Source organism: Nannizzia gypsea, genomic scaffold (assembly GCF_000150975.2).
Source record: "Nannizzia gypsea CBS 118893 supercont1.1 genomic scaffold, whole genome shotgun sequence".
Lineage (NCBI taxonomy): Eukaryota > Fungi > Ascomycota > Eurotiomycetes > Onygenales > Arthrodermataceae > Nannizzia > Nannizzia gypsea.
Genome location: NW_003345201.1, coordinates 190,382 through 207,076, shown reverse-complemented (window position 1 = coordinate 207,076; position 16,695 = coordinate 190,382). Strand labels below are relative to the sequence as shown.

The 16,695-nt window shown below is 49.5% G+C and overlaps 5 protein-coding genes across 5 annotated transcripts; 3 read left to right on the top strand and 2 right to left on the bottom strand.

The window, feature by feature from the left end:
* Positions 1-668: 668 nt before the first annotated feature.
* Positions 669-5,904, bottom strand: MGYG_00080 (hypothetical protein; the record flags this gene model as incomplete). Its single annotated transcript, XM_003175940.1, has 2 exons — positions 669-1,980; positions 2,033-5,904. 2 exons carry the CDS (start codon positions 5,902-5,904, stop codon positions 669-671), a joined length of 5,184 nt encoding a protein of 1,727 aa, XP_003175988.1.
* A 1,304-nt stretch (positions 5,905-7,208) lies between these two features.
* MGYG_00079 (hypothetical protein) lies at positions 7,209-9,212 on the top strand (the record flags this gene model as incomplete). The annotated part of the gene is made up of 1 exon (XM_003175939.1): positions 7,209-9,212. One exon carries the CDS (start codon positions 7,209-7,211, stop codon positions 9,210-9,212), a length of 2,004 nt encoding a protein of 667 aa, XP_003175987.1.
* An 801-nt stretch (positions 9,213-10,013) lies between these two features.
* MGYG_00078 (mannitol dehydrogenase) lies at positions 10,014-10,814 on the top strand (the record flags this gene model as incomplete). Its single annotated transcript, XM_003175938.1, has 1 exon — positions 10,014-10,814. The coding sequence occupies one exon, from the start codon at positions 10,014-10,016 to the stop codon at positions 10,812-10,814; it is 801 nt and encodes a 266-aa protein (XP_003175986.1).
* A 376-nt stretch (positions 10,815-11,190) lies between these two features.
* Positions 11,191-14,586, top strand: MGYG_00077 (hypothetical protein; the record flags this gene model as incomplete). The annotated part of the gene is made up of 9 exons (XM_003175937.1): positions 11,191-11,205; positions 11,275-11,346; positions 11,434-11,730; positions 11,795-12,427; positions 12,480-12,713; positions 12,780-13,115; positions 13,181-13,699; positions 13,757-14,155; positions 14,212-14,586. The coding sequence occupies 9 exons, from the start codon at positions 11,191-11,193 to the stop codon at positions 14,584-14,586; spliced, it is 2,880 nt and encodes a 959-aa protein (XP_003175985.1).
* Positions 14,587-14,800: 214 nt separating this feature from the next.
* MGYG_00076 (oxidoreductase) lies at positions 14,801-16,036 on the bottom strand (the record flags this gene model as incomplete). Its single annotated transcript, XM_003175936.1, has 1 exon — positions 14,801-16,036. One exon carries the CDS (start codon positions 16,034-16,036, stop codon positions 14,801-14,803), a length of 1,236 nt encoding a protein of 411 aa, XP_003175984.1.
* Between the last annotated feature and the right edge of the window lie 659 nt (positions 16,037-16,695).

Here is a 16,695-nt window from a genome sequence, read left to right as displayed (position 1 = left end):
GTTTGGCGCTCGTTTTCCGGCTGCTTAATTTATGATTTTATTCAATTATTCATTGACTCGGGACTGATGCTCTTCCTTTTCCTTCTCCTTTATTTCCTTTTCTCTTACTCGTCTGCTTATGTATTCGACGTATCGGCTCTCTCCTCTACTGGGTTTCCTTCTTCTCTATCACTGGGATGGATGATTTATGACAGCGGGTTCGGAATGGTAGGCAAAACGGTCGGTTATCGAAAAATTCGTTGCTTTTTATTACTACAGCGTATGCTCTTAGAAAAATGCCATAGTTTATATCTTCTTACCCCAGTTTGCATTGCCGCTGCTTTGCTTTTGCTCGAGACGAATACGGAAGCTGAAAGGTAATAATATATAAAATTGGTCAGTTCAAAGTTACTCCTTTTTGCCTGATAATTCCCCTAATGTATGAATGTATGCACCTGTACCCATTGAATTAAGCCAGCTATCCAAACGGAATTTGCTCTCCCGTACTCAGGGGCCATGAAAGAAGAACAGAAAAGAAGCAGAAAAGGCCAGAAATAATATAGTAAAACAAAATGTAGAAATCGAAGAAGAAAAAACCAGGGCAACGCCGCGCCATGTCAACATCCCTTCCTTGCCTCTGCCAAAAGCATCCCGAAGAGATATAAAAGAAATGAAAGAAAACGTCCACCTTATCCTCTCCCGTTGCCTTTCTCCGTTGCCTTTTCCTTCTTCCTCAGTACGCCCAGCTGCTCCAGTCGATTCCATACCCAGTCCTTTTTCACCCTGACTGCGCCTTCGTGGGCATGAACATGCGCATCTCCAGGACCGACATGTCCGCTGCCATCATCATCATTAATTTCATTGTCATCTGGCGAACTGCTCTGTAGCAGACCGTCGAGATACGTTAGTCGTCCTGACGTAGCATTTTGGATCATCAGTTCTATCACCCGTCGCCTTAGCCGAGTAGGCTCATCGAGGTGTGCCTGGTACTTCGCATCTGCGAATGGATCCGCGACGGGGACGGTATAGGGGTCATCTACTTCCTTTTCATTGTTTTCAGCTTCGTTTTGTTCATCATGAGCGGCCAAGGGAGGATAGTCGATGTAGTTGTTAGAGTGGTATGAAGGGTGTCGGGCAATGTCCTTCCCTCCTCCGATGTATGGAAGAGACCGGTCAAGGAAGTCGTCGTCAGCCTTGTGTTTGATAAGACCTCGCTGGGCGTTTTGTCCTGTGTATTTTTGCTGCTGCTTCCCACTGCCCGATATTGGTGGTGGGTAAAATCCAACGGTTAACGGGTTACCTCGCAAGTCGAGTCTGGTCAAGGAGCCGTATGCTCCACCAATTTCCCCTAGGACCTTGCACAGCCGTCGTAATCGTGCGATACGGTTGCCTACCAAAGATAGCCGATTCAATCGTTTTATGCCGCGTAGACTATTAATATCCGACAAGGCATTGAAGTTGAGATTGAGTGTCTTCAAATTAGAGAATGTTTCCCCAAACTGTTCAGGCAAAGCCTCAAGCGTGCATGAGGCTAGGTCTAGGAGTTGCAAGCTTAGAATAGGAGTATCTGGTTTGAGCATGGCCTCTGAGAGGAAGTTTGATGAAAGGAATAATTTGCGGATTGAAGACAGGCTGCCCAGCTTGAGGGCTACTGTCATGGGTTCAGCATAACAAGTCGAGTTGCTAGGGTCTTTGGAGGATATACTTTGCTCCCGCATAGAGAGTGTATCGAGGAATCGACAATCCTCTAGCTTCTCTATTGTGCTGAGGTGGTTGCAGTCAACATATAGCACACGCAATGATGGGAATGACGACAAATCAAGGTGGCTGAGCTGGTTCCCTGACAGCTTGAGAATATCTAAACGCCGAAGAGACCGGCGTACCGCGAACTCTTGCATCTGGTTCTTCCGAAGATCGATAGTCTCGATCCCATGTAGGACATCAATGTTCTGTATGGTATGGATGTCATTACCACTCAGGTCCAGTTTACTCAATCGGGTACTATCCAATGTTAGACCGCATATCCCAACACATAGGTGACGAGCATACTTACAGGTCAGCATGCTTAAAATCTACAGATGTCAATTGATTATTTGAGACTTTAAGCTTTAATAGGCCGTCTAGCCCAAAGATTCCCTTGATACAGGTGAGCTTATTATGGCTCGCATTCAAACTCCGCAGGTGATATAGCTTAGAGAGTCCATCAAGGTTGTCCAAGCCGTTGCCGGATATATCGAGATATTGAAGGTTTGATAGATGGCCCCATGAAGTCAGACCAGAGAGGCAATTGTGTGGTGAGTCGAGGCTTCGGACTGTTGTCGGGACGCCATTTAGGTGGCTGAGCTTGTTCTCCCCAACATCCAACTCCTGGAGCTGAGGACAATACTTATCTAGCTGATGAAGGGTCAAGAGCCTCTTTCCTCTCAAGACTAACCGACGCATTTGTTCCCAGTATGCCTCGTATGGCTCAGCATCAGTTATGTGCTGCACGATATTCTCGGCGGCCAGTGCTAATTTCCCATGTAGCTGTCGTAGAGCCCGTGGATTTGCTCGTTTAGCAACGTAGCTGGCCTCGCCTCTCATGGACTCATCAGCCTGATTGACCGTGAACTCCGACAGGGGGCTCATGTGAAAGCTGTAATGGCTCGATTCCGGGTTCGGCGGAGCAATCATGACTGACTGCTCAATGTCTGCTACTGACGGAATAACAGACAGATCATTATTCTGTTCTTCGCCTTGTCTATCAATTGATTCTTCTGTGCCTTCCTGGATGCATGATAGTTCAAAACAGTCTTGCTCCGGCAATGGAATATCATGCGGTGGGGTATTACCCAACGGACTTGGAACTGCGGCATCTGATATCCACTCATGGGCTTCTTGAGTATGTTCAGAACATAATTCGTCTTCGCCCTGGTATGCAACTCCAGAAACCAATGGAGAGGAAAAAGCGATAGTGCTGGATCGTGCCCGGTTGTTTGGCTCCTGTAATGGGCCACTATAGGCCTCTGGTTGCTGATCATCCTGGTTTTCTTGTTCCAGAACTTGGGGCTTTTCAAGGTTCACTTTGTGGTTTTGGAACTCCTCCGATCCCCAGGAAGTAGCTCTAGTGCCTGGCTTGGGCACACTAACGGTGAATCGCGTGTATTTAGATTGTACCGAACTAGACTCAGACATCGGATTCTGGACGCTCTCTCGGGTCTGTGGGCGGGTATTGTGCTCGGCTTGAAAAGGTGCCTTCTTCTCAGGCTCTGGGGGGAGAGGTTCTTCAGGTGATGGCGGCGCAGGTTCAGAGTCATATGCATCCCCTGCTGGTATGAGGCCGCGGGCGACGGCTAGTTCCTTTAGCTCGTCGACGCTGAGGTCAGATATATCCTTGAAGGGATCATCCTCACTGGCAGTTTGGGAGCGATTATGGGTATCTTGGTCAGACCTAGTTCTATTCTTTACCCAACATTGGGTATTCCGATCAAATATCATTTTCCCAATGTTTTCTGGTATTAAATGGGAGACTCGATCCGAAGATATGATCCCCTTTGCACCAGAGCTATTGGCAGAGCCCTGGGAAAACCCAGTCGGAAGGCTTGCTGCTGATTTTTGGCTCTTTATAGATTCCTCTGACCGAAGTACTAGTTCACTCTGTTGCCCATCATGCCGGCTGTTGGGACTTATCTGGATGTGCTCAGGGCTGCTTTCCACTGTGTCATCAAAGCATCCAGTATCTCGATGGGATGGCTGATTTGGGTGTAGCAGACCATGTTGTTGCCTGAACTTCAATGTTCCCACAGAGGCACCCATCCCGACGTCGAATTCGTCTTTCTCCTCAAATTTCTTCAAGTGGCTAATAATCCTAGGGTTTGGCGGAGGCATTTCCCTCTGCTTCCGCAAATCAACACCGTCGCGGCTGGGAGGTCGCGAGAATTGCTCTTCGCTGGATTCATCGCTGTATAAAGCGGAATCATCCTCATAGATGGTTTGATAACCCTCATTCCGTCGGGTGGAGCCGCTTATCGGTCCTCCTTGAGCCCTGATATGGTCCATCACTTTTGATGCTTCATTATAATACTCCTGGGTAGTAATCGAGCCCTTCCTGGGATGTTCGATGTGGAATACAAAACTGGCATTGGGACATGCGGCTGTTTCCTGCTTGTCAGTGCCGGCAAACAGGGATTGTCCGTTCACCGTGATAGGTCGGAAACTAGTTGGCGTCGGCGCAGTTGGCCTTGAATAAGAAGGCAGGCGTTGTTGACCTCCGTCCATACCTTCAGTGAGAGAATGATTTGAGAAAGGTCCAGTAGAATCAAGTATCGACTCGTCCCAAACCTGATCTTGATCTGGGAGAACCTGTAGTGTTCTCCTTCTTTTTGAGACCGTGATTTTCGACGACCGTTTCAGGCTGCGTTTAGCTTCCGTTTTGGACAGGGGGAATAGCTGTCTCTCGTATATATGGTGTGGAATGCTATTTTCTTTGTCCTGTGAAGGGCTGGGGACTTGAAGCGCATTTCGAGGCTGTCTATTCTCCATTCCCGCGTTTGTAATATGGTTTGATCTGGAAATATTGGTCCTGGAGGATACCTTAGGTATCTCATCTGAGGCAATATCTTCGCGTTCTGCATCGAGATGGCTAGGTTCATCTATATCTAAGGTATTGGCAGCCTCAAACTGACTTATCCGACGCAGGAGCTTGTTGCTCGTGTAGGTATCATGGTTTCCAAACAGCTTTAGAGGGCTCCCTGAAGACGAGGGCCTGGGCTTTGAGCTATCCTCCGCTGGCAGTTCCACGTCTTGGGGAGAGTAAAGGCGTATCGACGGCGGCGTTTGCGGCGTCTGGGGTACAGGAGATATCGAGTCTTCCTCTAGAATTGAGTCTTGAGTGTGTGGTGGACGCGATGATGGTGTCCGTCTGCGAAAGGAGCCGCTGTCCGAATGTGCTGCTTGACGTGAAGCATCCACGATGCTGGCCGGTGACGTGCAATCCTGTGTACCCATGGATAGGCCCTCTGGTAGTGATATTGAAGTAAGATTATCGGCGTCGGCCTCGAAGTTGTCATCCTGTAGGAGGCTGTCACTGAACGTAGGCATGTTCTCCAATCGTGTCGGACTCCGGCTCGACTGGTTACGTTTCGGTAACGAGATACAGCTGGCCCCGTTGTCGCGTATTATACTAGCACTGGCATGGCTGCTAGAGCTAAGCCTCGAGTTGAATTCAATGCTCAGGGAAGAGAGGTGTTCTCGCAGGGGTTCGATGCTTTCGAGCTGGTTCTTTTGCGCGGTGTAGGGCCTCCCATCGCCTCCTATCATGACCTCCGACATATGTTCCATCCACGAGGTGTCGTTTCCTCCATGGGAATCGCGAAAAAGTCCTCCGCGACTTCTCTGGCTTCGCTGGCTCCGTTGACTCCATAGGCTCCGTTGGCTCCGTTGGCTCTTCTGGGTGCCATTTGCTCTCTGGCTGTGGAACGGTTCGCGTGAAGACAAGCCGTCCTGGCGAGCGGCCGCATCAGCAGCCACAGGGACCGAGATATGGGACTGGAACTGGGATTCTGAGAACGATGGCGGCCTGAAGACGGTCTCCAACCCCATTGGGCCGAAAAGGTCGCCTGCCTCGCCGAGAGCGCGCTCGCCTCTGATGATTCTCCTTTTCCACTCCGGCGTGGTATTGCTGACTCCCTCGCTCCGTGCTTTGATCTGCATCGTCCCATGGCCATCGCTCATCCTGTTTACCGTCGAGGTCTGCCCCAAGCAGTGGTGGCTGTGGGGTTCGTTGCTGGCGCTGGAGCTGTCGCGATAAGGCCGTGGAGAGGGAGTGGGCGAGGTGTCGGCGTCGGCGTCGTCGCTGTCGCCCGGAAGGTCTGGCGAGTTGGTCGCAGAGACAACCTGCTGCGATTCCCAGTCGTCATCGAGGCCGTCTAGCCACGGTTCTGCCATGTTGCTTGCTCGGCTGGTTGGTTAGCAGGCTGGCAATGGTCGTCGGCTTGCTAGACTTGGAGATGTTCGAGCGACGCGCTTCTTTCCCCTGACAGCGAAGTCATATCAATACGGGAAATAAGATCCGTCACTTCGGCGAAAAATTCAACGAAGACCCCAAAGTACAGAAAGCCAAAAAAAAGAGTGTGACGATAGAAGTAAAAAAAAAAAAAACAAGAAGACCACCCCGAAGCGACCAGAAGCGGAGTAGGATGAATTGCTATGAAGATAGATATGCTGCCCTGCTAGAAAACAAGATAAATAAACAAGCGAGGCGAACAGCGTCTATCAGCCACAGCTTCACTGGCCGTCGTTTTCCTTGGTTGATTTTCTCCCTAGACGAGACTTGGGCCTGCAGATCGCGATCGTTCCTTTTCCTTACTTTTTCCTGCTCTTTTCTTCGTCCTCTCGTTGCTCACTTTTTCATTCTCGCTTTTCTATTCGACCGTACAAACAATAAAAATAATCAACCTGAGACGATAAACAAACTTCCTATAACAGCTAGTGATGCTTAGTAATATCACGTGTGTTCTATTTTTGTCACTTTATTTTTATGCTTAAATTTTGTTAATTTTTTTAATTTGACGACATGAAAAGATTTTTGTGACGACGACAAAAGACAGGAAAAGAAGACCAGGAGATACAGATAGGGAGATAGAGAGAGCGAGCTGTTGGGTGTTTGCGCTGGTGTTGACAGTGTTACGCCCGACAACATATTTTGCAGGCACAGCTTATTGTGGTCTCGGCTCTGTGGCGCTGGAACTTCTGTCGGCCCGCTGTGCAAGGTCGTCGCTCTTGAAACTAACACTTTGAAACTGGACTTTTGAAGGTCCGCAGGTTTGGTCTCCGTTGCTCGCAGAACGTTTGTTGCTGTTGTTGCTTTGAAAGCGGCTAACGATTCAGCATAGAGAGCTCCCGAGAAGTCCAAGGATAGTCGCCGGCGCCGTTTCGAAACAAGGCAACAGCCGCAGCCGCAAGGCAACCACAGCCTCTTTCACTCTCGTGGCGCGTATAGAACATCCTTGTGACCGTTGAAATTAGTCAAATCACAAGCTGTTGTCCTTGTGGAATACCTACCTACCTTCGCCTTCGAGTGTGCCCTGGGGGATTAGTACAGCCTGCGACTATATATCCTACTGTCTTGCCCGCTGTGGCCTCCCGCAAATGCCATCCCAACCATACAGAGTGCTGCGTCTGTTTCTCAATGACCAGCCTGTACTCCGAGGGCATTCGATACTGAACTCCTTTTCCTCCGGTCCACGATAATGCCCATCAAATTCCCGGACTCTTTCCTATCATCCCTATCGTTTGACCCATTATCCTCCACCTCATCAGACAGCGAAAGCGAGCATGACGAGGTCGCCAGGGCCACAAAGAGAAGGAGAATCGAACGGGTGGCCCAGGACTACTTGCATGGGCATCCGCCGTTCATCTTAACGGCTACGCTCAATGGGCCATTCGACGATGGCTGGGTCAATCCCTGGCGGAAAGCGCGCAGCCCACGATCGGTGTCTCTTCCCCACAGCACGAAACAGCACAACTCACGGCCAGGTGTGATACAAGCAGAGAATCCTCTCAGTCCAGCGCCAGCAACGGTTCAGGGAACCCCAAGCTTGGTGCCTGGGAGTGATTCGCACCAGAGGAACCATTCTGCGGGTGACTCTCAGCGTCGACGAATACGCACGAACCTGGGTAGTCGAGCCAGCTCGAGACATTCCTCGAAATCAAGATCAGCCACTGCGTCGGATGCATGGTTGAAGAGAGACAACACACAACTTCACCAGGGGCTACATGAAACTCCGAAGTCTCCCAGTCCGTCGCCTGCTGTCAGATTAAATAGCTGTCGCGTGTCGAAGAGGCCTTCCGAAAGGTCCCAGAGGAGCTTGCCCTCTCCCTGCCGTTCAGGTACACCCGTTAGTCAGAACATTAACCTCAGAACCATCAACTTTACAGCAATCAACGCTCCTGTCCCCGCCGCTCGACTATCGACTCCCACTGCTCACCAAGCCTCCTCCCACAACAAGCAAGCTGCCTTTATCGAACAGAACCACTGTGGAGAAAGCTCGGTCGGAGCGGACAAATTACGGATGCTGCACAAGTCCAGTCTAGAGGAGTCTATTCGTTTACCAATGGGCCCAAGCACTGGAAGCGGTCCTTCCAGGGTTATCCCTCGTTTTGAGCCTGTGTTATGCAAGAAGAACCAGCATGAAGCAGATATACCCGCACCAGCTGCAAGCAGCACTCTCAACGCCACAAACAACTCATCACTTGGAAATGCAGCTACTTCAGGAAGTAAATTTGAACCCTTGCAAGAGAGCGAGACGATCGCAAAAGAACGCCAAAAGGCTTCAATTACGTGTAACACATCTCTCCCCCCTTTGAGCCTGAGGGAAAGCGAGATGTGGAAGACGGGCTCAACTCTTCCAGAACAAGATACGGAAACGATGCCAGCCGCCCAGGTAGTCCCACCTATCTTCACTCCACCACAACTCACGCCATTTACATCTGCAGATCTGCTCCAGCTGCCATTTCATCAAAGCAACCACTCTGCAACTGACGGCGGCGGCCCACCGAATAGTAAGAGGAACAAGCACAGCGACTCACAAGCTTCAGCCCCGACCACACAGAAGTCAGGAACGAATAAGAATGCGAGCCCGCCAACCTTGAAAGGCGCGCAGCAGCGCCCCACCAACCTGCTTCGAAGAGCTGCCTCGAGCAGCTCGTTGCAGAAGGGCATCAAGCCGTTCCATTCGTTTACTGGCAGTCCTCGAGCTCAGGGTTCAAAATCAAAACCGAGTGTGGTGTCCAAGAACGCCCGATTCCACGACGCCAATACGGACATCAGCAATCAAGCGAATGAATATCGGGCGACCACGCCAAAACAACTGCAGACCTCTTCAGGGCCCAACAAAATAGCACTATCTGCATCCTGTCCTCCTGGTCTACGAGCTCAGAAGATCACCGACCCCTCCCAACCTCCCACTCGTGCCCCTCCTGGGAGCTTGCTGGTCCGGGAACAGCCCTCCACCGCCTGCTCGTCAGGAGCGCCATTGTCACTCGCTATGGCCATGAGCGGCTTTACAGACCTTTCGACTCAGCCAGACGGCCAAGGCTTGTTGGTTTTGCAAGAGAACTTCGACCTAACAGGAGCAATCGAAGATGCTGAGAGCTTCCTTCAAAGCTGGGATATCGAGCGGGACCGACAGCTGCTGCGAGATAACACGACAACAACAACCAATGGCCTGAAACCGCCGGCTCCCAAGGTTTAGGCACGAGCGAAGATCCAAGATGTGTTGGTCCATACTCCATACATATGTGTGTAATGTAATCATGTTTCTTTTTGGTTCTCGCAGCGATCCCTCGCTATTTTTTTAATCTTTGACTCCTTTACCTGCTTTCTAGATTTTTTTGATATTCTATTCTACCCATGCATCGTCAGCATTAACAACATCAGCAACAGCGACAGTAGCAACATACCTAACTAATCAACACCAGCATCAGCATCAGCATCAGCGATAGAGCCCATAGAACTTGGTAATGATACCCTGGCCCGTCTTTTCTCCATCCTTCTGTTCTCTTCGGTGCGTCTTTTTAGCAAATCCCGCGTATCAGTAGTAGAATTAACTTCCTGGCGGCGGAGTGAAACTCCACAGCCCTCACAAGCCAGTGCGATGTCAGTAAAGCAGCAGCTCCATCTCGGCTGCCCATGATGTCACTTTCGCCTCGGATACGTCGGTCGTATGCCCGGCCCTGCACTGCACTGCTACGTGTCGCAGCATGGAACTTGCCATTGTTCGCTTGGCGGAAGAAGGGGCAGAAGGAGGGAGGGAAGGGATGGAGGGGGAGGGGCAGCTCCGGCCGGCCTGGTATATACATCCGTGTGTATGTATATGTGCCTCCGTGTATATAAACACATGTATATATAGACAGTCGTCCCTGCCCCCCCCTTTTAAATACTTGATATAAACATATCCTGAGCATCTTTCTCCCTCCATCTGCTCCTGGTCCATAGCCAATTCGCTGTCTACCTATCACCCATTCAAGTCAATTAAGCCAACCCAGCCGCCATCATGCCCATCCCAATTCCAAAGACCAACAGCCTCATGGAAATGTTCAGCCTCAAGGGCAAGGTCGTCGTCGTCACCGGCGCCTCTGGCCCCCGAGGCATGGGCATTGAGGCTGCCCGTGGATGTGCTGAGATGGGAGCAGACGTTGCCATCACCTACTCCTCTCGCCCCCAGGGTGGTGAGCAGAACGCCAAAGAGCTCCAGGAGAAGTACGGCGTCAAGTGCAAGGCATACAAGTGCAATGTCGGCGACTGGAACGACGTCGACAACTTCGTCAAGACCGTCATCAAGGACTTTGGCAAGATCGATGCCTTCATTGCCAACGCCGGCCGCACCGCCGACAGCGGCATCCTCGAGGGCTCCGTCGAGTCCTGGAACGAGGTCATCCAGACCGACCTCAACGGCACATTCCACTGTGCAAAGGCCGTAGGCGCCCACTTCAAGGAGCGAGGCACCGGCAGCTTCGTCATCACTTCCTCCATGTCCGGCCACATCGCCAACTTCCCCCAGGAGCAGACCTCCTACAACGTCGCCAAAGCCGGCTGCATCCACATGGCTCGCTCCCTGGCCAACGAATGGCGCGACTTCGCCCGTGTCAACAGCATCTCCCCCGGCTACATCGACACCGGCCTCTCTGACTTCGTCGACAAGAAGGTCCAGGACCTCTGGCTCTCCATGATCCCAATGGGCCGCAACGGTGACGCAAAGGAGCTCAAGGGAGCCTATGTCTACCTCTGCAGTGACGCCAGCACGTACACGACCGGTGCTGACTTGATCGTCGACGGAGGATACGTCTGCCGATAGATTCGCGGCTGCCTCTACACACATCCATGAGCCCTTTGATAGCGGCCATCGCTCGGGAGATCTGAGTGCAAAAGCGTCACCAGAATGTACCTAGTTCCTTCGTCGACACGGAGTAGATAGTGAATAACATATCTTGTGCGCTTACTCGTCGTCTTCTTCGTCCTATGTTGACTCCGTAGCCGGTGCTCTCTCTTTTGTAGGCATTCAAGGTAGTCTCACCATGTTCTCCGTAGCTTTACTATGGTTACTTATTTAGCAGTTAATTATTTAGGTGGAGGCTGGCGTTTTGGTGATGACCTCACAGGCTGCGACTTCGCATCCCCAAAACCTCCCAAACCACCACAAACACCCGCTCGATGGCGCAGACAGAGCGGACATGGCGTTGACCTCGGTACGTACGGCAGTGATTTGACCCTTGCCATGCCTGGAGAAGCTAACAGAAGCTGTTCGCCTGACATAGTGGAAGACCTTCAACTTTTTCGACGTCTCGCAGGTGGACTTCGTCGACAGCGAAGGCAGCTCCGTCTTCACCGTATGCATCCTCCATACCGATATCTACTAGCTACTATCTACGCCGTCTATTTATCGAGTCGCTGCTAATGATGGACGTGTGCTTTAGAACGATGTAAGCAGCGTCTGCACTGGGTCGGATAACCTCTTTGTCGGCACTACCAACGGCACCGTTCACATCCTCTCCCGGGCATACAAAGTCGTCCGCTCCTTTCGGGCATACGATGGCGGCTCGGTCACGCATATGAGACAGGTCCCCTCGACCTCCTACCTAGTCACAATCAGTGAGGACCTATCCAACGAGCCCGTCCTGAAGGTATGGGCTCTCAACGAGACAGAGAAGAAGACCGGGGGGCCTCGTTGTCGGTCCACGAAATCGGTTCAAAACAAGCTGAGACAGTTTCCAGTACGATTAATGGCTCCTCTACATGCTCCCTATGCAAGATAGAACGCTCACACACTCGCTCTAGATATCCGCGTTGGCAGTCCTTGATGATCTCTGGCAGGTTGCCGTCGGCTTTGCCAATGGCTCTGTCACCCTTATCAGAGGAGACCTCATACACGACCGTGGAGCCGAACAGCGCATAGTATTCGAATCGGAGGAACCCATTACCGGCCTCGAGATACAACGATCCGGCCCCACGACTCTATTCATCGCTACCACTAGCCGTATACTCTCACTGGTAATCGGAGGGAAAGGAGATGGAAAGCCGGCTCGTGCCCTCGAAAACCTGGGATGCGGAGTTGGATGCATGACCTTCGACCAGGATACCGGCGATATTCTTGTTGCTAGGGAAGACGCAATCTATACATATGGCCGTAGAGGACGGGGGCCGAGTTTTGCTTTTGACAGTCCCAAAACTTCGGTCAACGTTTTCAAAGATTACATTGCGCTGGTTTGCCCGCCTAGAGCAGCCCTGTCAAGGACAGAAACCGTCAGTAGATTTGGAACCAGTCAAGTTGATGATATCTTCAACACTTCCACCTTCACTCTCTTGGAGTCGGACCTGAGATTCATTGCACACTCGGAAGCTCTCGGTAGCAGTGTGAAGTTCATCTTCATGGAATGGGGAGATTTTTTCATTGTCACCGTTAATGGAAAGGTATGCCACACATTCTTTATCGAATTTGAGCTTTGATCTAATATTTTTATAGGTCAACCGATACCATGAGAAACCACTCCAACAAAAGCTTGACATATTATACCAGAGAAATCTATATATATTGGCAATTAACCTGGCGCAGAAGTCGGGAGTCGACAGACTACAACAGAATGTCATTTTTAGAAAGTATGGGGATTTCTTATATCAAAGAGGGGATTATGATACTGCCATGCAACAGTATCTGCGAGCAATTGACAATACTGAGCCCTCTCATGTTATTCGCAAGGTGAGCTTATCCTTTATCTCGTCTAGTAATTAAACTATGTGCCGCTGTCTGCTAACTCTCTAGTAGTTTCTTGACACTCAACGAATCCACAACCTCATTGATTACCTGGAAGAATTGCATGATCATGACAAGGCAACAGCGGACCACACCACATTGCTTCTTAACTGTTACGCGAAACTGAAGGATACTGAAAAGCTAGATTCCTTCATAATGGCACCTGGAGAACTCAAGTTTGACCTGGAAACAGCTATAGCCATGTGCCGTCAGGGTGGTTATTTTGAACAGGCAGCATACTTGGCTACCAAGCATGGCGAAAGCGACATGGTGGTGGACATCTTGATTGAGGACTCGAAGAAATATTCTGAAGCCCTTAAATATATATGGATCCTTGAACCAGATCTTGTAGGTTTCTACCCACCAGCGTTCCCTATACTGTTCAGATGACCGTTACTAACCTCCAACTTTAGGCATACCCAAATTTGATGAAATATGCACGCGTACTACTTGAGAACTGTCCAGAACCAACGACACAACTTTTTATTGACTATTACTCTGGAAGATTCAAGCCTCGAAAGGAAGAAGAACAGCCTGCTGAAGCTAAACCGCAAGCTACAGGAGGCGCTGTCCAAAATCTTGCATCATTCATTCCTTTGCCATACATAGGAGGCTCCAGGCAAGATAATAAACAAAGCAATGGAGCCAATCCCCAAGCAACGGCAGAACCCGAAACTATAGATGATATAGCTTCGCCAAGTTACGAAATTCCGAAACCTAGAACTGCGTTTTCCTCCTTTGTTGACCACCCCGATCAATTTATCGCCTTCTTGGAGCATCTTCTTGAGCCAGAAGGACTAAAGGATGAAGACAAAGTTGACCTATACACTACCCTGTTCGAAATGTACCTGGATACGGCAAACCGCAAGAAATCGCCCTCTGAGAAGGAGGAATGGGAATCAAAAGCAAAGAATTTGATACAGGGCAAGAACGTAAGAGTCATATAATAATTCTCCCCTTACCTTCCTACAAATATTAATCCTTCATAGATTCCCGTCTCTGCATCAAACGTTCTTCTACTATCAGACTTGTCCAATTTCCATGAGGGTAAAACCTTGGTCCGGGAGAAGGAAGGTCTTAGAGCAGATATTTTACGATCATATATATCAGCCAAGGATACCCAAGGTGTGATAAAGGCTCTAAAAAAATACGGGCCTGAAGACCCACAGCTATATATCGATGCTTTGACGTACTTTGCGTCGAGTCCAAAGATTCTCGAAGAAGCAGGTGGCGAGATGGATGCAGTTCTTCGAAAGATTGATCGGGACGGGTTGATGGCTCCCTTGCAGGTGATACAGGCATTCAGCAATAATTCTGTGGTCACTATGGGCATGATTAACAAGTACCTGAGTGATAACATCGAAAGGGAAAGAAAGGAGATTTCTAACGTTAGTTTCACCCATTCCACCTTGATAATGCACAGCACTAACTGGATACCTTGTAGAACCGTCGCCTCATAGCTAGTTACTCAAAAGAGACGGAGTCCAGAAAACAGCAGATGGAAGAACTCGGTTCTAAACCAACTGTCTTTCAGGCTCGTCGCTGCTCATCTTGTGGAGGTAACCTTGACCTTCCCACAGTTCATTTCCTCTGCAAGCATTCCTTCCACCAACGATGTCTCAACACCGTTGATGAAGATGCGGAATGCCCCGTCTGCGCGCCGCATAACTCAACACTCAAGGCAATACGTGAGAGACAGGTCCAAGCATCTAGCCAGCATGAGTTGTTCCACTCTGAGCTACAGCGTAGTAAAGACCGGTTTGGGCTTATTAGCGAGTTTTTTGGTCGAGGAGTGATGAAGCCGAATAATACTGAGTAATATAAATCATAGAACTTGTAGCTATCATTAGCACCCTTATTGATCTCATGAATTGAATGGTTTAGATACCCTTACAAGTTTAATAACGATTTTTCGTGTTTTTTTTGGGATCCCACATTTCCTGCCGTATTCAGCACTAAGAGGATCTGGAATATAGGGGGGAAAAAAATCGAAGCTATAATTAGGCCTGTCCCAGGCAGTCTCCTTTTCTAACCTATACATCTGTTCTTCTGTCTAACTCAGGATAGGATGGTAAATCCCAGCCTTGAATATCGGGGTTTGAAAATCGTGTGATGAGTTCAGGGATTCGAAGGACGCACATTAACCACACGACGAAATGGAAAAAATTAACACCCCATTGGCTATGAGGCAGGTAATAAGGCATAAAGCTCCGATTCAGTTCCTGAACGTAATTGACGAAAGGGCGCAATTTCCTATCATAGTTTGCAAAGGCCTGAGGCAGGTTACCAGCGTGTTGGCTGATCTCCCCTGCCAAAACGTAGGCACCAACGAGGGCAACGGTAGTCCCGAGACCAGTGAATGGAGATGGACAATATCCGGCATCTCCCACCAGAACAACTCTACCTTTGTGCCATGTATCCGTGCGGACTTGAAGAGCCTCCTCGCAGTAAAAGGACTGTGTTGTCTCCAAGCCTTTGAGAAACCTATCAGCCTCCCAGCCTGCATCACGGAACCTTTGGGCAATAAATTGTTTCTGTTTTTCGATGGGGGCTTTAGGAATGCTCCGTAGTTCCTCTGAGCTGTCGCGGAGTGCAATGTAGGCTTGTGACTCTGTCGAAGTGTGGCTTCTGCGAAATAGTACTCGGCCGCCGGAGCTGTGATAAGCAGTACTGATGTTGGTATCTGTCTCCGCACGTGGAATAAACCAATATGCCAAAATGACACCTATCCTCCAATAGGGATCTGGACCACCCGACGACAAAATGGTTTTTCGAATACGTGATCCTTGGCCATCAGCTCCAACTATCAAATCAAAAGTATCAGAAGAACCGTCGGAGAAACGAACGAAAACGCTATGTTCGTCCTGATCGAAACTTTCAACGGTCTTTCCAAACATATATTCCACATCTTCCTTCGTTGCATCATATAGCAATCGAACCAGGTCTCCACGCATGATTTCGTAGTCAGAAGTAAGGGACTGGGCACCTTTGCCAGATTTGTTTGCAAGGATTGTCCCTTGCACTTTGTCATGGGAGTTGACGAAAGCGACGCCCATTTCATCAACGGATCGGCTGCGGACAGCCCCAAGGAGGCCCATGCGCCTCACGACTTCGATGCCCTGGGCTCGAAGATCTATTTGCGCGCCTGAGGCCCTGAGCACGTGGAAACGCTCGATGATTGTCACTTTATGGCCGCAGGAGGCAAGCCAGTAAGCCAGCGCAGGGCCAGCGCAGCCGCCACCGCAAATAAGAATCTTCAGTGAGGGCATGTTGCCGTAAATAATATATGTAGACCTTGGTCTTTGGGTATTAGACGGTTACCCCCTAGCAACGATGCTAGGAAAGAAAGAATCTGCGTGGGGTACGAGAATAAGAAGATGAAAACTGTCTGCAGAAAAAGCCCATAAGGTAGAGCGTAGCTATTCTTTTAAATACGACGGTGTGCAGATATCACTTAACCACCCCACCTACTAGACAGTGCGTTGTACTTGGGGTCTACATGGGTCCTTCTCCAGGTCCAGCACGGCCTTTGCATTTTGTGTTCTGCATTTGTCGCCCGACTCTGGTGGTAGAAAGTTGTACAAATCTCGCATGTTATGCGGCGAAGTTATCAGTAATATGCAGCAGTTATTCAGTATCACACTGATCTGTACTGTGTATCTTTAGGCAGACCGTCTTTAGAGGATATTTGCGCAAGAAATAGGCCCGACCGGTACATTTAACTGCGAAACTTTGGATGCTCGATATTTTGCAGTTATGTTAACTAGCATTATTAGTTAACTGGTCACTCTGTGCTCCATGTAGCATATCAACTAAGGGATGTCAAGGAGATTTTAAGGATATTTTGGCAATTAGACAAATCACTTTAATAGTAGCAAAACAGTTTATCATCCAATATTGGCTTATAAGGCTAATCTTCCACTGTAAA